This window comes from Manis javanica, chromosome 18 (assembly GCF_040802235.1).
Source record: "Manis javanica isolate MJ-LG chromosome 18, MJ_LKY, whole genome shotgun sequence".
Taxonomy (NCBI): domain Eukaryota; kingdom Metazoa; phylum Chordata; class Mammalia; order Pholidota; family Manidae; genus Manis; species Manis javanica.
The window spans coordinates 14,121,224-14,142,867 of record NC_133173.1 but is presented as its reverse complement, the minus strand read 5'-3'; the positions used below and the strand labels follow the sequence as shown (position 1 = coordinate 14,142,867).

General features: G+C 41.5%; 1 protein-coding gene across 4 annotated transcripts in view; it reads left to right on the top strand.

Moving 5' to 3' along the window:
* Positions 1-21,644, top strand: part of TTC23 (tetratricopeptide repeat domain 23) — a 98,509-nt gene that overhangs the window by 22,190 nt on the left and 54,675 nt on the right. For all 4 annotated transcript variants that reach the window (XM_073227193.1, XM_073227192.1, XM_073227191.1 and 1 more), the window contains 3 exons: positions 4,541-4,664; positions 7,500-7,650; positions 7,840-7,965. In XM_073227193.1, coding sequence (XP_073083294.1) covers positions 4,541-4,664; positions 7,500-7,650; positions 7,840-7,965 — 401 coding nt within the window. The remainder of the gene's footprint in view (positions 1-4,540; positions 4,665-7,499; positions 7,651-7,839; positions 7,966-21,644) is intronic.

Here is a 21,644-nt window from a genome sequence, read left to right as displayed (position 1 = left end):
GTAGTTGATGATCTTGGTGTTTTTTGAAGTACTGTTATTAGTCTGCTTGGGTGGCCATAATAAAATACCACAGACTGGGGGGCTTAAACAACATAAGTTTATTTCTCACAGTTCTGGAGACCAGAAGTCCAAGATCAAGGTGCCAGTAGGATGGATGTCTGGTGAGAGCCCTCCCCTTGGGTTGCAGAGGGTGCCTGCTTGCTCTGTGCTCACAGGGCCTCTTTGTGTGCATGTGGGAGGAGGAAAGCTGTGGGAAATGGTGACACTTCTTGTAAGAAAACTAATCTTATTAGATCAGAGCTCCACCTTTATGACCTCATTTAACCTCAGTTTCTTCCATAGAGGCCCTATCTCCACATGCCAAAATGAGGGTTAAGGCTTCAACATACGAATTTGATGGGGTTACAAACACTCAGTTCATAACAAATGTACTCTAATTACTTTGTAGAATAGCTCTCATTTTTCATGTGTTTCCTTTTGGTTAGGTTCAGGCTATCCATTTTGGACAAGGATTCCATAGACATGATACAGGGCCCTTTTAGTGCATTGTATCAAGAGGCATATAGTGTCTGTTTGTCTTATTACTATGGTGATAACTTTGATCTCTTGGTTAAGGAGCTCATTGGCAGGTTTCCTCACTAGAGAATTACTGATTCTTCCCTTTGTAATCAGCTATTGCTATGATGCTTGTCAAATGGTGATGCTCTGACTTCAGCATTTTTTCAACATTTACCTGTTGGCGTTCTTTTATAAGGAAAAGCTTTTCCATATTCACACTTTATTACTCACTTATTTATGTCAGTACAGATTCAGAAAATCCTGTTTTTCAAATGTGTTACAATCCATTATTACTATCGAAGCTTCAATTTCCCCATATTTGCCAGTATTTGCCCCTTCAAACTAGCTCCTGAGTCCTTGATACAGTCTCCTTAATCTTTCCTTGACTTCTGGTACAGAAGGACTTCCTTGATTTCAGGTTCATTTTCCACTTTCCCTGCACCAGCTGCGATTCAGAAAACCCTAGTTCCTCTTAGTGAAGAATTATGTTTAGACACCAAGATGTGGGTATTAAATACCCTTTTATAAACATATATGGCCAGGCCTACTGATCTTCAGAGTTGCATGTTTTAATTTGAAGAAGTTTAAGGCATTCCAGGTAGCTCAAGAACGGTGCTGTGGAAGCAGCTGTGGACTCTGCATCAAGATGTTTGACTCCAAGTTCTGACTCTACCAGTTGATGGCAAATCATCTCACATCTCTGGACTCACATTTCTTCTTTAAATAGAGAGGATAAGATCAGATTACTTCCAATGCTTGCCCCATTTCTACCTGCTTGTACTTCTCTTCTGTCTACTCCCTACCCATGCTTGTATAAGCAGAAGAAAGGTTGGAAAGCCAAAGGGTTGTGTGGACTGTTCATTCTAGCAAACAGGAGAGTGGAGGGAGGACAGGTTCCCATTGCAGGTAGTGAGGACCAGGGCTATGACCTGGGTGGCCTGGCTCGGTCCACAGAGCCCCCTTCAAGAAATCTGGGGTTGGGGCAGATCCACTATCAGATCAAGTCCTTGCTCTTTTTGGCAGACTGTCCCCAGTGTTTTACTAATTTTTTTCCCATGCCCTGTATGTATTTGCTCTCTGTCCAAGGAAGCCATTCCTTAATCTTTCCATCTCTAGAGGCAATGAACAGATAATTCCCAAAAGGAGAAATAGAGAGAGCCAATAAACATATGAAGATGCTCAGCCTCCCAGTCTGGAGAAAAAAATGCAAAGTAAAACAAGGAGAAATGTGTGAGCTTGTGAGCTGACAAGCTGACAAATGGTAGTACCATTTGTGCTCAGCGCTACGTAAGGGGCATCCCTCACTCACACCACTGTGCTTGAAGTATGGATGTGCACAACCTCTTGAGAAATAGAAATAGCTATACAAAGCTTCTGAATTTTGTATATCAGTAATCACATTTCTAGGACTTCATTCTAAGGAAATACTTAATGGGTGTGAGCAAAGCTATCCACACCAGATGTTCAGAGAGCAAAAGACATAAAAACAACATAAATGCTTAATAACAGTGGATTAAGACACTCAATGATGATATATTCATACAATAAAATACTCCGCAGCTATTAAAAACTATAGCATAGGAGATGACTTGGAGAAATATTCATAAATTGTTAAAATAGATAGTTGTAAAGCCATATGTAGACTATGAGCCTGTTTTTGAAAAAGGTAAGTACATAGATTCATAGAACTAAAAAATAAAAGGATGTGTAGCTACCCGGTTATCTCTAGGAGGTGAGCTAGCAAGTGATTCATTATTGTGTTTTTCTTGCTCATGTGTACTTTGACAATGAGCATGTATTACTTTTGTAATAAGAAGAAATGTTACTATTGAAAAAAGCCACAGCTCCATCTGTTTCATTACTGTGGGGTGAGCATGGTGTCCCTCACCTTCCTCCTATTAGGTCACAAAAGTGACTGTCGTGTGGTCAACTGTCTATTTTTATCAAGAAGAATGTTGTTAAACAGCATCAGACTTACAGACTTCAAGAAGGGACCAGCAGTTACCAAAGGGAAGGGGTAGGGGAGGGTGGGCAGGAAGGAAGAAGGGGATTAAGGGGCATTGTGATTAGCACAGATAATGTAGAGGGGGCAAGGGAAAGGCAGTATAGCACAGGGAAGACAAGTAGTGACTCTATAGCATCCCACTATCCTGAGGGACAGTGACTGCAATGGGGCTGGTGGGGGGGACTTGATAATATGGGTGAATGTTGAAACCACAATGTTGCTCATCTGAAACTTTCCTAAGACTGTATATCAGTGATGCCTTAATAAAAAAAACAAAAGAAAAAGAAGAATGCTTCAGGGTGAAAGTGCGTTTAGTCCCTCTGGGACAGTGTGGAGCTTAGGCACGGACTGGGGGTACCCCCCAGGTCTTCTCCTGGATCTTCTGCACAGGTCCGTCCTTGTTCTCACCTTTCTTCCATACTTTGCCCCCTTCAGCTTTCTTTAATCAGTGGTCCTACTCCCTACCTTCTCTCTCACTATTCCAGTTACTCATTGCTACATAATACCCCAATGCTTAGAGGTGTAAGATAAAAACAGCCATTCATTTTGTTCATGAACCTTCACTTTGTGCAGAGCTCGGTGGGGACGGATTAGCTCTGCTTCACACAGCGTCAGCTGGGCTCAACCTGTGTGGAGAATCCCCTGCCAGGCTGGCCCACCTCTACAGTTGACTAACCGGCACCAACTATGGGTGCCTGTCCACTGGGGCCTTTCCATGGGGCCATTTGGGCTTCCTCATGGCATCTTGCTTGGGTTATTAGTTTGCTAGGGCTGCCGTACAAAATACGTCAGGCTGGGCTGCTAACAGCAGAAGTTAATTTTCTCACAGTTCTGGAGGCTAAAGCCCAAGATCGCAGGGCTGGCAGGGTTGATTTCATTTGGGGGTCTCTCTCCTTAGCTGATGAGGGCTGCCCTCTCGCTGGGTCCTTGCATGGTTTCTCTTTGTGCGTGCCCTCTCTGGCATCTCCTCCTCCTAGGACATTAATCATATTCGATTAGGGCCCTCCCCTAATGGCCTCATTTTAACCTACCTCTTTAAAGACCATCTCTCCACATATGGTCAGATTCTGAAGTACTTGGGACTTCAGTTTTGAGGTCGGACAGCGGTGGGTGTATGGGGGTGGTGGGACACAATTCAGTAACAGGTTCCAGTAGTACCTAAGAAGAGAAAGAAAGTAGAAGCTGCTAGTTTCTTAAGACCTGGGGCTGAAAACTGGCTCTGTATCATTTCCTCCATATTCTGTTGGCCAGACAGTCATAAGGCCCAGATTCAAAGGAATGGGGACACAGCCCCCTATTTCTGCATGGAAGCAACATCAGAGAATTTTGGAGCTGTATTTCAAAACTACCAGCCTTTCTTTGAATGTACTGCTGCTCTGAGCTGACCTGGAGCTGGAAATCCAGTTCCCTGTTCTCTGTGTCCTGGCACTGAATGCAAATATGATGCTCACTCCTTTCATGAAATTGTCGGGCAGTCCTGCCAACCTCATTTGCTATGCTATTGTCTTAGGCTGCTAAGGAAGTATTTACATTGAGGCCTAGAGGTCATTATTTGAAAACCACTACCACTTGCCCACTGGTTGTGCCTGAATATGTAGTAACTGTTCATTCATGGGCAGATGGAAAACTTAAATAATGATAAATGAATGCTGTATGGTTTCTATTCTCCTTTATTTCATTACTTTTTTATCATGTATTATAAATTTGAAAGTACTATAAATTTAAGTCTACTATATGTTTTACTAGTTTCTTCTGTTTATTGCCTATTTCATTGTGCCAGATGAACGGCCTACTGTCCAAAACAGCTCTTTATCTGTTCTGTTCTCTAATGTATCCCAAGGGCTTGGAACCAAGTCTAACACATAGTAGGCACTTAATAAATATATATGGAATGGACAGAAGTGCAATTGATTCTGTGCTTTGTGACTCTGCGATTTCAGTTGTCCCACCGTTGAGCCCATTTTCTCTTCCTCCCAGTATAAACAGGCTATCCGGGAGCTTGTGCGCTGTGTAGCCTTGACAAGAATTTGCTACGGAGACTCACACTGGAAACTAGCAGAGGCGCATGTTAATCTGGCTCGGGGCTACCTTCAGCTGCAGGGTGAGTTCATCTCAGATTGAAGAGGGCCATTTGGTTGCTTTCAACTCTTTTCCCCAAATCTGACTTGTATTTAACTGGAAAGATTAGGTTTTCTTGGGTATTCTCCTCTACCCATTGAGAAGTCATGTCCTTTCAGGAAGAGTCAATGGGATTTTTTTATACACTACATAAAAAAAGAAAGAAAATCTTAGCCCTTCCGAGTTTTGTTTTTTATGATCTTAAAAGTAAGGTTCTTGGGAGTGAATTCATTTGTTTTCTTGAAAATGTTGTAGGAAGGACTTAGGGGTCTAAAATGGGATCCATTCACAATTGTATTGATGGAGAGCCTCTTGTCTGTTAAATGACTGCCCCCCCACCACCACCAATAAATAAAAAACTAAATCAAGCTGGCAATAAACAAAAGGTAATGTATTAAAAAAGTTAATGTGTTGGCTCATACAGCTTAAAAATCCAAGGGTAAAGCTTACTGTAGACTTACCCAAGTCCAGGTGTTCAAACATTATGATCAGATTCTGTTTCTTTCTTTTCCCACCACCTGGCTCTGCTTTTCTCTCCATTTTCAGTCAGGCTGTGCTCACATAGCTGCAGCCAGGCTGCCAGAGCTTTAGACTTCCCTCCTCAGCATTCCCGGGAAAATAGGAATGTCTCTCCACCCAAATGTCAGGATTTGGGGCTTCTAATTGGACTGACTTGGGTTGTATGACAAGGCACAGAATAGTCTGATTGGTTAGATCTGCCTTTTGGCGCCACCAAATCCTGGGGGACAGGCTGGCCTTGGCTAGATCACATGGATTGGTTATGCAGAGGTGAGGCATTCCACAGCCCCCCACAAAAAAACAGAGAAAGGGAGAATGCATACAGGGAAGGCAAAAAGAACAGGATGTCATGTCTTCTCCTTTCTAACTGGGCAACCACAGTCTAGCAGTACTAGAGGACATCTCTGTACTCTGTTTCTTCCACTGGGAAGTGATGGTAATGAAGATCATGATAACTTCTCAGAACTGGTCCAGTGAACAAAATACAAAAGTGGAAAACACCATAATAAATTTGGCCAAATCTGATTATAGATTGGTCCGACCTGTTAGATCAAAGACTCTTAGAACCAGAGGGCCAGAGGGGACCTTGGCAATCATCTAGTTCAAACCCCCTGATTCTAGTTCAAACCTCCTATTTTCTAGATTCAGAGGACACAGTGAGTCTAAGTCGAAACTGCTTGCCCCAAATCACACTGTTAATGAGCAGCTGATCCGAGCCCAGGATTTTGGATGCCTGTACCAGCGTCCTGGCATCTGAGATTTCAAATGTTGCTTTTATTCTACATTCCGCTACCTTTCTGCATGATAGTCTTTCTTTCTCAATTTAAAGTAAAAGCAGTATCTACTATACATTAAGGTTGTATTGAATGCCAGGCACCATGCTATTTTCCATGCATAGTCTTATTCACTCTTTACCACAATCTTATAAGGTGTACAATGTTATTATCCCTGTTCATAGTTGACGAAGCTGAAGCCAGCATTTCAGAGTCTGGTGGAACAAGCAATCCATTCTGGGCAATCTGCCTTCAGAGCCAATGCTCTTAAAGCTCAGCCCATTCTGCCTCCCAGAGATTGAGTTGAAGTTCCTGGAGGGAACCAGTCAAAGTTAAAAATACAGTGCACCACTGTGACATCTTGCTGCACTGATGGACAGTGACTGCAATGGAGTTTGGTGGGGGGGGGACTCGATAATAGGGGTGAATGTAATAACCGCATTGTTTCTCTTGTGAAGCCTTCATAAGAGTGTATATCAATGATACTTAATAAAAAAAATACAATGCACCAGGCCTTTTGTGGTATTGCATGCATAATTGACACTAATAAATTTCTGGTACGTTGAATACATGTGTGCTTTAAAAAAAAATAAGACAAAATTCTGTAAAAATTCCCACATGAAGAGCATGCCCTGGATTTTCTCCATAAGAAAATATATTTTTTCTGTTGTTTAGACATAGGGACAGAATGAACTTCATATTTTGACTTATTTTTAGAGTTTTGAGATATGCTTTCATATAAAGAAGAACAAGATCAGGGTGTATAGATGGGGGTAGCAGAGGGTGTCCGTGTTAGGGAGAAGGAAGGGAGTGTGGGGATGTCAAAGCCCTGGAACCTAATGGGTGATCCCAGTGTCACACTTGCCACAAGTTAACAAATCCGTGGAAGAACACTTCCATGTACTCAGAAGTTATTCTTGGTAGTAAATATTTTTTTCTCTCCAGTTTGTTTCATTTTAGTCTATTGTCACAGGAATAAGAGATTGTAGCATGTTGGCCCACTACCACATTGGAGGTATATTTGTAAGTTTTGTAGATATCATCGTATTTGTATTATGTTAAAATAGCTCCTTAAAGTTCTGACTACAGATGAGTGAGCAGAAGATTCAGAATTTTTAGTTCTTCATTATGACTGCTGGCATAAAGCCAGGATTAAAACTCACGAAGATCTTATTTCCTGCCCAGAATGCCATAGTCCTGCATTCCATTTGCTATGATTATTTAAAAACATATTTTATGTCTGATATTGTTGAGGTTTCAGAGTTGTTCAATTCCTACTCATTCTGTTTATTTTAGTTCTAAAAAGACCATTTTGGGAAAATTGTATCTTGAATACAATTTTTTTTTGTATGTAAAGCACATGTTTGGCTTTTATAGTCCTGATAGTATTTCAAGCTGCCCTGATGCCTCTCCATGCGCCAATAGACATGTGAAGGTGTCCTCATTAGTTCCCCGACCGTAGGTAACTGTATTCCTGTCCAGCTGAGATGAAAGAGAAACTGAGACCTCTTTTTCTTTGCTCACAGGGCTGTCACTGCAGGCAAAACAACACGCAGAAAGAGCCAAGGAAATCCTCACCAGCTCCATTGTGCCTCCTTATGACGACAGCACCGATGTTTTCAAGTGTTCGGTTGAGCTATTCCACACCATGGGGAGAGCCTTACTCTCCCTTCAAAAGTATCCTTTTGCCTCTAATCTTCACAAATAGAAATGCCTTTCGTAATACTTATATTTGATTTCCAAGACCAAGTCAAAAGCTGACAGATGCCTCAGGAGGGGTGATGGGAAGTATGAGCACCAGGGATGTCCAGGAATTGGGGCCCCGGAGTCAAGAACTGAGTGTAAAGTTTCCTGAACACAATTCAGATTTAAGGAAGCTTCAGAGAATTTGGCAAAAGCAGAGAGACTTTCAAAGGAGCTGCTGCAGTGTGGAAGGATTACGAGAGAAGAATGGATGGAAATTCAAGCAAGGATCAAATTGTCATTTGCACAGTGAGTTTCCAGTGTAGGACTTGTATATGTGATGGCTGGAGATTGTTTGGCAAAAGCATCTGTCTTCAGGCAGGAGTTGCTTCTCCATGATGCTGTGCCCATGGCTTCTCTATGACCATTGTCCAGAAGTAAAAGACCACCACCCATGGTTATGTCAGAGCAGACGCAGCCAGGACATACACATCAGTGACACTTCACCAAAAGCAAAGCCCTCTCATATATCCCACCTCCCCACTCCCCACTCTGCGCCACCCCGGCTGGGTCCCGGAGTGCTGGTGTCATTCTCTCTTTCTTACCTGCTCTCCATGCCCTCTCATCCTGGCTCCTGCACCATTATTTCCCAACTCCCATCTGCTTCTTATTTCCTCCACTGGTTTAGTCTAAAATATTTCAATACATTGAATTTATGATTAAGGCTCCAAAGGAGAAAGATCCTAAAGATATCTGAATTGATGAGAATGAGAGGCTTTTTCTTTGTTCGTTCCGCTCCCACCCGACACTCACTAAATAAACCCAGCTGACAGATACAATGCTTGGAGGCCAGGTAAGGGGATGAGCCTTGGGTATGCAGACCTTTGGAATGGTGCATGTGGGAGGAAGAGGGTGGTGGAAAGTCTGTTCTGGAAGAGGCAGAGAATCCCCAGCCAACCTGCAGGGTGGCCCTTAGCCAAAGGTGGAAGAATTTAGTTTACCTTTATAACCAGGCTGCATGTACTAGCTGATTCCCAAGACAACTCAGAGAACCTGTGGAATCATTTTATGAAGGAAAGAGCCCTGAGAGAGGACACCTAATGCTTCCATGTGTTGGAAGCTGGGAAGGACCAGCTTCGACTTGTGCTTTGAAAGATACGTTTTTCTGATCATGATTGTCATTCTTGTCATTTGTTTTTTACCTAGTGGGGAGTGGGGTGGGTGGCGTTTGGACATGAAGTGCAGAGAATTCATCAGTCCATGCAAGGCCTTTGGTATACTCTTTAAAATTGTCTTCCTTTTGTATCTGATCCTTCCCCTCCTTCTGCCCACTCACATCATAGGCACATATTTTAATGATGATTTATGTCTTTGAATATGTATCTCTGAATAATAAGTACTATTGTTTCCTGTATTTATGTGTGTTGTTCACAAGTCCAATCCCACACCCAAGTGGGCAAGTTGCAATGAGAAAGCACTTAAAGACCAAAGGAAAGAACCAGATACAGCATATGAGACATGAGGGTTTATTGGGACTCAGTACAGGGATCCAGGAGCAGCCAGCTGGGCAAGGCTGCCAACTGCTCTCATGGACAGAAGGTGAACTGCTTCTATGGGGTGAGGGCCAAAGACTGCGTGTGTTCCAAAAGGGTATGTGATTTATGACTGTACTACACTCATGGTTTGCTAGAAGGGATCATTCTTGTGTGACCAGAGCTCCTGGAACACAACCTTGGTCAGAGGGATCTGCATCCCAGCAAGGAGCTTCCATGGATAAGGTGGGCCTGGATTTGGCCAGCCCCAGGCCATCAACACACCACAGACCCAGTATACCGCCCGATGGCGGACACGTGGTTATTTGGGACAAGAGGTTTACAAGCAGGCAGTGCTTGTTCCCACAGGACACTTTTAAGTTTGTATAAGTTTGTAGTGCGTATCTCACTCTGTCTCTCACTCTTTCCCACTCAGCACTGTTTCTGGTCGCTGCCTGTTCACTGCCATGGCGGCTTCGTATTGCTCCATAGAATGCGTTTGCCACATTGTGCTTATCCTTCCTCCTAGCAAGAGGCATTCAGCTTGTCCCCAGCCCCCTGCTCCCATAAAGGCACCGCTATGAACATCCTTGTGAGTTACCCTAAGAGGGACTCTTTCTGAGGTTGATACCCCAGGAGTGGGATTGCGTGGTCATAGGATACAGCCCTACTTCAGGTTCACCACCCACTGGCAAATTGCTACACCTGTCCTCACGCCCCTGCCCTCGCAGGGCAGGTGGGGTCCTGTTTCCTCACATCCCACCAACGTTTGGCATGTTGATCTTTCTAACCTTTGCCAGCCTGCTGTGTGTAACGTATCTAATTATTTTTCGACTTTACTTAACGTTTCTCTTATTAGTGAGTTTGAGCAGCTCTTCGTATACTTCTTAGACATGGGGGATTTCCCTTCTATGAATTGTCTGTTAATATTCTTTTTCATTTTCTTTCAGAATTTCCTGTACTTACCTTATTGAAAATCAATATTTTATTGTATATTTTAAATAAGTAACATTGCAAATATTTTCTTACATCTATTGCCCATTTATTAATTTATTAATCTATGGTGCTTTTCATGGCATAGAGATTCTTAGTTTTGCTAGAATCAAATCCACTAATGTTTAACTTTATGATTTATGTTTTGGGAGTTTTTTTTAAAAGTCTTTCCCACCCAAGCATAAAAGATAGTCTCCAAAATGTCCCTTTAAGTCTTTGTTTAACATTATCCCACGTTTTAACATGTAGCATTATCACTCACATTAAATTCGTAGTAGTCTCTAACTGCTTATAAATTATTCTTTAATCCAAAGATTATTCCATGATACATGTTTTAGTTTGCAGATATATAGTATTTTTCCAGGTATTCTGTTATTGATTTCTAATTTTATTGCATTATGGACAGAGACATATTTGTATGATATCAACTCTTTGAAGTTTACTGAAGCTTCCTTTTGTGACCCAGTCCATAGTTGATTTCCGTGAATGTTCCAAGTGTGATGCAAAAGAAATTGTATTCTTTACTTGTTGTGTGTAAAGTTCTAATAAATATGTGGTAGGGTGACCTTCTTTATTCTGTTATTCAAATTCATATATTCCTTCATCTTTTGCCAATTTTATATGTTAATTTTTAAGATGAGTGTGCTTAAATTTCAAACTACAAATATTGATACATCTACACATCTCTATAGTTCTGCCATTTTTAAATATATTCTGTTGAGTGGAAGGAGAATTAAACAGCAGCATATCTTCTAGATCTATTATTCTGTTGGTCAGTATATATTATCCTTCTGTGTCTGTTTTGCCTACTAATAAAATTCATACTTTGGCTCTCTTTTGGTATACATTTTTCTATATCTTTTTCCATCCCTTAATTTTCAATCTTCATATTTTTTGTTTTAATTACTGATATATTTGACTTTAAATTTCCTTTTGTGCTACCAGTTTTTAATATTCCTTTCTCCTTTCTTGCCTTCTTTTAGTCAAATATTTCTATCATTCCAATTTCCTACCTATTGATTAGTATATTGTACATTGTTTTATTTTTCTTCTATTGGTTACCATAGATTTTGTCACTTTTATCCATGGCTTATTAAGCTCTAATGCAAATTAGTTAATTAACTGCTTCCTTGACAATGCGTTAACCTTTGAGCATGTTAATTCTCTTTATTCCCTTCTGCTTGGTGCTATGTTGTTTTGTATTTAAATCACCGCACAGTTCAGACAACAGACAGGAAGAAGATGTAATACATGTAACTGACAAAGAACTCATATCTAGAATCCGTAAAGAACTCCTATATATCAATAAAACAATGATAAACAATTGACCGGGAAAATGAGCAAAAGACTTCACAAAAAGAATGCTCACATAGCTAATAAACATACTAAATTCCATCTTACCTATCATCAGGGAAAAGAAAGTTAAAACCATAAGATACTACATTTCTACTAGAATGGCTAATGTTTTTAAAGATTGATAATATCAAGTATTGGCAGGATGTCATGCTCTCATATGCTTTCTTATATGTTGTTTAGAATATATTTGGTATAATTATCTTAGAAAACTTTCTGGCTTTATCACCTAAATGTGAATGTTTGCATATCCAGTGACCCAATGGTATCTTTCCTCAATATACACCCAATAGAAATGCGCACATATGTTCATCAAAGGACAGAGCCAAGAATGTCCAAAGCCACATTATTTGTAATAGCCAAGAATTAGAAACAGTCAAACTGTTCATAAAAAGTGGAATAGATTAAATTGTGATCTGTTCATACAAAGAAAGTGATCAACTTGCTCCTATACTTATCATCATGGATCACTCTTACCAACAAAATGTTTAGTGAAAAAAGCCAGACCCAAAAGAATTCATACTGTCTTGTTCCGTTTATGTAGTGAGAAGAGGAAGACAGTAATGACTGGGAGGGCCTACCTGTCCAGAATTTCTTCCTGCAAGGAGTAGGTATCCCATCTTGTATTGTAAAAAAGGAAATATGCAAATAAGAGGTCCCAGATCTGATGTGTGTTGCATCTGTTGAAACCTGACTCGTGTTATTTGTACTTAGTGTTGAGCACTGTTAGAGTAATTACCCAGCGCCAGGATTCGGCACCTCCTCTAATGCTGTTACTTAGCAGTACCAAGCATTGCCAGCAGATGGCGGTCCTCGCACGTATCTAACAAGAATTGATGTTACTGTTCCCAGCGGTCCTACGAAGTTACTTTTGTTTTTAGCGGTGTTGGTTTAAACTTTGCTACGTCTTTACGTCCTGGTTCTTCACAGGGACATGTTCCCGGAACTTGTGTGTTTAAACTACATTGTTTTCATTGATCACTTCGCTTTGTTTTCTCATTGATGTGTGACTGTTTTGCCCAAAGTGATCCACTTTAGAAAGTAGCCGAGGCTTTGGTTTGGCACTTTTCTATAGTTACGCTCACAATCACAGAGGCCTTTCCTTTTGCCAGTCCTTGGTTAGAAGGATTTCTCAGGCAGCTCTCGCGAGATTTATGTTTCTCTTAAAAGGGTATCTTTTTCATACATCCTCTTCTTCCTTCTGCCTTGCCTTTTATGGTGCCCATCAGACCAGGTCCGTTCTCTTCTGGTGCTGACAGCTAAGTGCTGCAGTGACTCATGCTCTGTGCTTTCCATCTCTAACTGTGGCTTGAAGCTTTGACCCTTCTACCTGTCCTCTCTGTTCCAGCACTACTTCATTCACTATGTATTAACTTTGGAATATGAATCCAAATCACATGTTCCTATGTGCTCAGTTATTTTTTAAATGTGATAAAGAAAGTCACTGGTGAAAATGGGCAAATTCTTCCCCAATGTTAAGAATTATTTTTACCCTGGTTACTGTAAGTAGATCCCCAGAGACAGATAGCTGTCTTTATATACACAGGCATTCACCACGGCATACGAGCGTGCACATACAGCCCTTTCATTTCAGAAAGGTCTTGCTATGTTTCTATGTGATATGCAGTGAGGATCTATTGAGACAGCTGCTCCAGAACGTGTGAACTTCCCGGGCTATGACTGTGATATATTCTCGTTAGAGAGTTCTACAGCTTGTGCTGAATTAGCTCTCAGGTGTGCCTGGGATGAGCAGACTCTCCTCAGAGCATCAGCAGGCCACCTCCCAGATATCTCTAAGGAATGTGACATGGTGTGATTGGCAGTGTGGGCTTCAGAGTCAAGTGGCCCTGCCTTCAAATCTGTGTGCATTCCACCCTCCCAGCTGCAGGACTGTGGGCAAGTCCCACACTCTCCCCGCTTGTTAAAGTAAGAGCAGTCAGACCTAAGAGGTCTGTGATGGCGAAATGGACCCTCATTCAAGCATCTGGGTACATGGTAGACCCTTTTAAAGCATTGTTGTTATCATTATTACATAATGGAACACTTTTGTTTCTGCAGTTTTATCCCAAATATGATTTCATTTGAAGTCATGTACTCATATCATAGATGAAGATTCTGTACTTCAAGATTGCCCCTGGTACGCAATATTCTTTCCTGTATTTTTATCCTATGATTTGAGAAGGCTAAATTTTTTATTCTTTTCTTTTTGCAAACTGCCTAAGCTAAAAATAAGATAGTCTTAGATGATTTTTATTAAGCGTGAGTTTGTTTTTATTTTGCTTTTTCTTGATTCATTATAATTATGAGATTTGGAAAGTGATTCTATCATAAATCTTCCAAAAAGGAAAGGAAATAAAGGTAGGTTTCTCCCTTAGCCAATACTTAGTGGGAAAGGGTAGAAGGTAATGTAGAAAACAATGGCCAGTTGGGCAGTGCAGGTATCTACCAACCATCACTCATTAGGCCGGTGGGATTCTACTTAGTTGCGTATGCTTCCCCATAAAACATTCCCAAGGTCTTCTGTTGAGAATTTTGATACTTCAGTAACAGCTTTTGCTTTTAGATCCCCCAGTTTCCCCAGATTGGTCAAGTCAGCCATCCTCAAGTCTAACTGTTGCTTTCTGGAGTCGGCTTGTTCTTCCTCCCTTCCTTTCTTTCTTTCCATACCATCGCCTGGAGGTCTTTGCTGTCTAAGTTGCAGCTCTGTCAATGTGTTTCCTTAAAGAATCACTTTCTCTGCATTTGTCCTTTGGGCATAAAAGCTCTGACAAATGCTCCTGTGTTCAGAGTCCTGCCTTTCGCTTCCCTGCTCTTCTCCAGAAGAGCTGTTCCCCCTGTCAGCCGCTCATGGCACACTCTATGCCTGGTATGCTCTATGCTTATTTAACAAAGAACGAAATCCTTTGTTTTTTTTCTGGCACTCTTTCTCATCCTATATTCCTGTGACTGAAGAGATGCTATTAACTTACAGAAAATCTGATTTTTTTTAAATCAATTTTTGAATGTGGAAAAACAGACAACACACGGCACAGATTACTTTCATACACTTTAGCCACTTTCTGTAACTCAAATCCCCTAGAGCTGTAAGTTTCAGAGAATGCATTTTCATCTTTCCCTTTCACACATTATATCCTTATAACCCAAATCTCCCTTACACACCTGCAAATCATAAAGACGATTTTAAACAACCACACTAGCTACTAACTCGTGGCCCCTTCTGTGTCAGGATCTTGCTAAGGCTTTGGAGACCTCATCTCATTTAATCCGCAGTCCACCCTATGAGGTGGGTACCCTTCGTATCCCATTTACCAATGAAGCAACTGAGGCTGAGAGAAATGAGGCCACTTCCCCGGGTCACACAGCTGGAAAGTGGCAGAGCAGACCCAGGTCTATCAAGCTCTGGTGTCCGGGCCCTTCCCCACAGCACCGAGCACTTCCACTAGCGCAGAATGGAAACCTCTACAGAGCAAAGCCAGTACCTGTATGTGCCAGGTAGTAGACAGAGACCCACATGTAAATCTTCTCCTGCTTTAACTCTAGACAATCCCACTTGTCCTCTTTCAGGACTGATTTCTCACCAGATTCCAATCATCAGCAACTTCCCACAAAGCCTCTGCTTTTCACTGGTGCTCAGTATTCTTGCCAAATTCTAGAGCTTTTAAAAGGAAACCCTCTGTTGCCTTAGTGATACTAAAGAAGATTGCATTTGTTTGTTGCATGTTAAAACAAGGCTCCATCCCTGTGAGACTTTCTGACGCTCATCTGAAATGAGATAGTGGCTCATTATGCACTCTGTAGATTACTGTGGATGTATTTACATTCAATAAAGTATGCCACGGTGTAAGTTGTGGACCTGCCAGATTAGCATACTGCCACATTCTGCTCAAAATTCTCTATCTTTTCATCTGTCTAGTGTGTTTCCTAAAGCTGCCTAAACACATTATGGGCACATTAGCTAATAAATCCTCAAAGCGTTCCTGGCAGATAGAAATGGAAAGGAGAAAATGTTGCTCTCCCAAACATTACATATGAGCAAATGGAGACAGACAAGATTACCTGAAATTGACTGATGCTTTAAGTGAGTTAGAGATGGAGGTAAGACTGTAATTTAGTTATTTCCTGATACAGGATCCCTCAATTCCTTTTTTATTAAATATATTGTGAAGCTAAAGTAATTTTATTTCCTCTCTTCTCTTCTCTTCTTGTGAACAGCATACCCCAAATGAGCTCCAGAATGCCCACTGTAGATGGCATGAGCTTGCCAGCCTCCATCTCTGGTTGCTGTGTTAGTGCCAGGACCCTGGAGAAGGAGACAACAGTAACTTCACAGGGTGAGCCGTAGAAGGGGCTTCACTCTTTGTACACACTACACAATAGAATGTTGTGTTTGTTCATCTTCTAAGCAAAATGTCTCAGGTTTGTGAAACTATAGAATTTGTTAAGCACTCATGTGCACACTACCAGACTTACAAAACGGAATGGTTCAGGTAAATGAAAGCGTGTTACATGTGCTTCCCAATTGTTTTCTTCCCCCCACGTTACAGGTAATTATTATGTTGAATTTAGTATTTCTCATTCCTCTGAGTGTACACATGCAGAGCCAAATATACAGGATTATATTTTATTTTTTTAAATATTTTTATTTCCTTTTTAGTTTGCTTCCCTCCCCCACCATTACATTTGTATTTTTGAGACTATCTGTGTCAGCTGATACATGCAGCCCTAGTCTCTTCATTTTAAACATCCATATTGTGTTTTTTTCCATCTGACTTTCCCCTTAGTTCTCCATTCTTGTGGGGGTGAACATATACGTTGGTAGGAATGAAATTCTAATTTCTCAGCTGTTACAATTTGCCTGATCACTCTTGTACATGTGTCCTTTGGGCACACATTCAAGATTGTCTCTGAGGTATATGCTCAGGAGTGGAATTGCCTGCTTGACAAGTATCCATATCTTCCACTTTACTGTGTTTGTCAAATGCAAATTTATACTCTCACCAGCAGGATACATAAATTCCCATTATTCCACATCCTTGCCAACCCTTGACATTGTCAGACTTCTCATCTTTCCCAATGGTATGGTTTCTTTGGTTGCATTCCCAATAGTGAGGTGGAACATTTTTACATACATTTGCTGAACATTAAGACCTCCTGTTCTGTACATTATGTATACTATCTTTTGCTCATTTTTTTACTTGGTCTGTTGCCTTTTCCTTATTAATTTGTGGACATTCTCCATATTTCTGGCAAATTACTTGCTAGTTACATATATTTTATGTACTCCAAATATATAGCTTGCCTTCTTGTTTTCTTTATGTTGACCTGATGCACAGGAATTTTTAGTTTTAATGTGACTAAATTAACCCCTCTCTTCTGTTCTGATTTGTACCTATTGTGTCTTATTTCAGATAGCCTTCCCTACCCAGAATCACAGAGTTACTTTCCTTTTTCCTTTTCCTTTCCTCTCAAACACATCAAAGTTTTGCTTTTTAAATTTAAGCCCCTACTACACTTGGAACTTTTGTGTACATAGTGTGAGGGATCTAATTTCTTCCCTGTTAGATAATCTAAGTGAGGAGTTAAGTAGTTTTAGCTACAAGGGCAAGAAGGACTCAGAGTCAGAACAATCCAGAAGAGTTTGAGATGTGAGGTCAATAACTGGCTGACAAAAATCTTTCAAATGTAGAGGGTTCAGAAATGGCAATGAGTCTGCTTCATGGGGATGCCTCAAGGGAAACCGTGCCTCTAGGGCTGGCATCACTAAATGTGGCTTGCTGGATGTCCCTGGAGTCACATGGTTTGCTTTCATTTGGACATTTTTGTAGCAGGAGCCAAACTATGGCCGTATGTTTGTTCTTGCTGAATTTGCCTGCTTCCAGGTTTCCTTCTCAACAGCAGGCATTGAAGTAATAAAAAGCTGGGCTTCAGCAAAATATGATTTACAAACTTGGGGCTCCTGCATCGAAGTCGCTGCTAAGTGTGAGTATGCCCAGTGTTCTTCTGTGTGCCTGCTGGTGGAAGGAACACCTCTGGGCCTGGAGTCAGCCAACAGGGGTTCCACATCAGTTTGCCAGCGCTACCATAACAAAGTACCACAACCTAGGTGGCTTAAACAACAGAGAGTTCTTCTCTCATAGCTCTGGAGGCTGGAAGTCTGCGATAGAGATGTCAGCAGTGTGGCTCTTCCTGGGGGCTGTGAAGGAGAGTCCGCTCTCTGCCTCTCTACTAGCTTCTGGTGGATACTGACCATCTTCTGTGTTCCTTGGCTTGTAGATGCATCACCCTGATCTCTGCCTGCATGTTCAGGTGGCGCTCTCCCTGTATGTGTCTCTGTGTCCAAAATTTCTCCTTTTTATAGGGACACCAGTCATACTGGACTAGGGCCCCTCTACTCTCTATGACATCTTCTTAATTTAACTAATTACATCTGCAATGACCCTATTTCCAAATAAGGTCATATTCTGGGACACTGGGGGTGAAGACTTCAACCTATAAATTTGGGGTGGGGCAGGGGAACAAAACTCAATCCCTTCTAGGTTCTTACAAGGTTTCTTTTATTCCATCTTTTGTAAAATCTCAACAAATTTCCCAACCCTTAATTAGATCAATAGTCTGTAATATTTTTGCAACCAAATCAGTGTGAGAACATGTTCCTTTCTTGAAGAATTTTTTTCCCTAAAATGTATTCTGGAATCTACAAAAATTAAGGTATGAACTACAGGCTCGTAGTCTCCAAGCAGATGGATTTGCAGGTTCTCTTCCTTCCTCCCCTCCTCCCCCTTCTTTCCATCAGACACCTGGCACCCACTGTGTGGCAGACACTGTGCACGGTGCTGGAGGTGCCAAGATGAGTGAGGCAGCTTCGGACCCTGCCTTCTCAGAGCCCAGCACTACCGGGATTGGTGCTGAGATGCCAGGCAGTTATAATACAGTTTGAGAGCTGTTTCCTGAGCAGGGAGGCCCACAGTTCTGTGGGGGCAGAGCCTGATGTTCCCCGGGGCACCGGACCCAGCCTGGGATGTCTGGGAACAGAGCCAGGGCCCAGGCCACACCTTTTAAGGAGGCACTCCCTCTTTGGTGCTAACCATGCTCTTGCCCACCCCTGAGAGTCAGCACCACCTTAAATGGGGTGTGTCTCATTGGTCCCCCTCTAGTCCTGGCCCTGGCAGGGGAAGGCTTCCTAAAGGAGGAGACAGCTAAGCCAAAAGCAAAAGAGGTATGGTAGTTAAAAGATGAATGGCAGTTTGCCAGGCAGAGACGGAAGAAAGAATATTCCTGATTAGGAGGACCAGCAAAGACACAGAGGGAGGACATGCATGACGCAGCTGGGGGGCTGAAAGGGAGCCGGCGTCGGGGGAGCCAGATGGGAAAGTTCAAGTGACTCTCAAGACTCATCTGAACTCATCAAGTCCAGGAAAATGAGTGTCCCAGCAGCGCTTCTGCCACCTTTATACACAGTTGGGTGAGTGCACAGAGCCTATGTGAAAATTAGAAAAAGTTGCCCTTTCCCCCAGGCCAACACAGCCTGAGGTCCACGCTCCCAGCCCAGCCAGCAGAGCGCGGCTGGATTGATAGCCCCATTTGCCGCCTCGGGCAGGGGTCCACCGGGACTCAGGAAGGAGCAGGAGCCTGAGGGGGCATTCAGGTTTGAGCCCTTTGGTGTCGGATCAGAACTCCAAAACCGTCCCCGAGATGGCCTGGGGTACTTCCCTCCATTCTGGGCCGGAGGATTGCCTTTCTACTCCAGCCCATCCTTGGCACATGGTGCAAATTCTGCTGGCCCGAGTAGCTTTGGCAACTGCCTTGAACTTACCTTTTTTCTATATCTCAGTCTTCAAGCCAGTTTCCCGAACCACAGCTATCAGCTTGACACAATCAGCCAAAGGAGGAAGATGCTGGGTTTATCACCAGTTTGGGGGTTCTTCCACATCCGTGTTCTCCAGGGGTCGTGTATGAAATATACTAACATATTGAAACTTACAGAGTAATTGATTTACTGGAATATTCCATTAAGAATAATTTTATATGGCTTTTCTATGAATTTTGAGCTTTCTCACTTAAGGTTATACTTTTCATAGAACTGGGCATTCACCAGGAGACACAGGCCTTAGGGTTCATCAGGAAACATGACCACAGCTCTGGATGATCAGAGAGGCTGATTGCTCAGTGTCCAAGCCCAGCTTATGGCCCACCATGGGATGCCCACTGTGCTGTATCAGGGGCAGCCCGCTCTGCAACATGCTCTGCTCTCCTCATTCCCCACCGTACAACTGGTGGGGTTTTTCTGTTCTAGGTTCAGACAATCATGCAGGACCAGTTTCCCATCTTTTTCTGGACTGCTTTGAATGCTCAACTTAGAAATGATGGCCGGCTCAAGGATGATATTAAGAGAAAAATATTTTGACTTTTACTTAATGATTATTATTATAGTTATTTGTTTAAACAAAGTAACTAAGTTTGTGAGTACTAGTGAGTCACATCTGTATTTAATTTTACTGCCAAATGCTCAAAAATTTTTAAAATAACAGATCTATTGGAATATAGCTCAGATACCATATAATTCACCCAATTAAAGTATACAATTAAATGATTTTCAGCATATTAACAAAGTTATACAGCCATCACTGCAACCAGTTTTGCATTTTCATCCCATTAGCAGCCTCTCCCCATTACCCTCCAACCCTGACAACCACTAATCTAGTTTGTTTGCCTATGGATTTGCCTATTCTGGTCATTTCATATAAATGGAATCATACAATATGTGGTCTTTTGTGACTGGCCTTTTTCATTTGACATCTACCTTTCAGGTTTCATCCATGTTGTAACATGTATCAATGCTTCCTTTTTTATGACTGACTAATTTCCCATTGTATGGATATACCACATTTTATTCACTCATTCCTTATTTAGTTAACATATGAGTTGTTTCCACTTTTTGGCTCTTATGAATAGTGCTGTTATGAACATTCATGTACAAGTTTTTATGTAGATATATATTTTCATTTCTTTTGGGTATATACATAGGAGAGAATTGCTGGGTCATATAGAATTTCTACGTTTAAACTTTTGAGGAACTGACATTTTTTTTCCCAAGTAGCTGCACTATTTCACATTCCCGCCAGTGGCAAGTAAGGGCTCCAATTTCTCCACATCCTTGCCAACACTTGTTATTATCTTTTTTCTTTTATAGCCACTGTCCCAGGGGGCATCAAATGGTGTCTCATTGTAGTTTGATATGCATGCCTTTGATGATTAATGATGATGACTATCACTTTATGAGCATATTGACCATTTGTACATGTCCTTTGGAAAAGAGACTGTTCAGCTACTTTGCCCATTTTTAAATTAGATTGTTTTTTTTTATTGTTGTAAGAGTTATTTACATATTCTGGATACAAGACCCTCATCAGTAATATGATTTGTAAAAATTTTCTACAAACCATTTTTGAAGATGAGTGGTCAGTCAAATGTGATGATGTCTCTCAGCCATGAAAAGTAATGTTATAACATTCATTGCCACATTTTAATATATGATTAAGTGAAAGAAGCAGGTTCTAAAACATGATCCTTTTAAAACTAAAGAGGATCTTTGGAAGGGGTCAACTAAACAATTTAAAAAAAAAGAAAAGAAAACATCTGGAAGGGTATATATCAAGGTATACAGAACTCATCTTTGGATATTATAATTATTTTTTTTCTATGTACTTTCTTACTTTTAATAATGAATATATAATGCTCTTATAAATTATTCGCAGTTTTTTTAAAAAGCTCAGTTGGGTAAGAAAATGCCTACTTCACTTGTCCATGAGTTTGACTGATTCTGCCTATTATTTGGGCTTCACAAAAGTCTTATGTGGGTGGGTGAGAGGAAGCTGAGATACAACTGAGCCTGATCCAACTTGAGAGCAACCTGAGAGACTGTGGTGTTCAGTTCCCTATAGGCTACAGATTGGGAAGGGAAGGAGCAAAATGTATGATCACGTATAGGAACTTAATACCAATCTGTCTAACTCGCTTCCATTTGCAAGCACTCTCAGACGTCTTACTTGATTCCCACAACAGCCCTATTAGACGCCAGTGTTCAGATGAGGAAACCAGGTTGTGTGACCT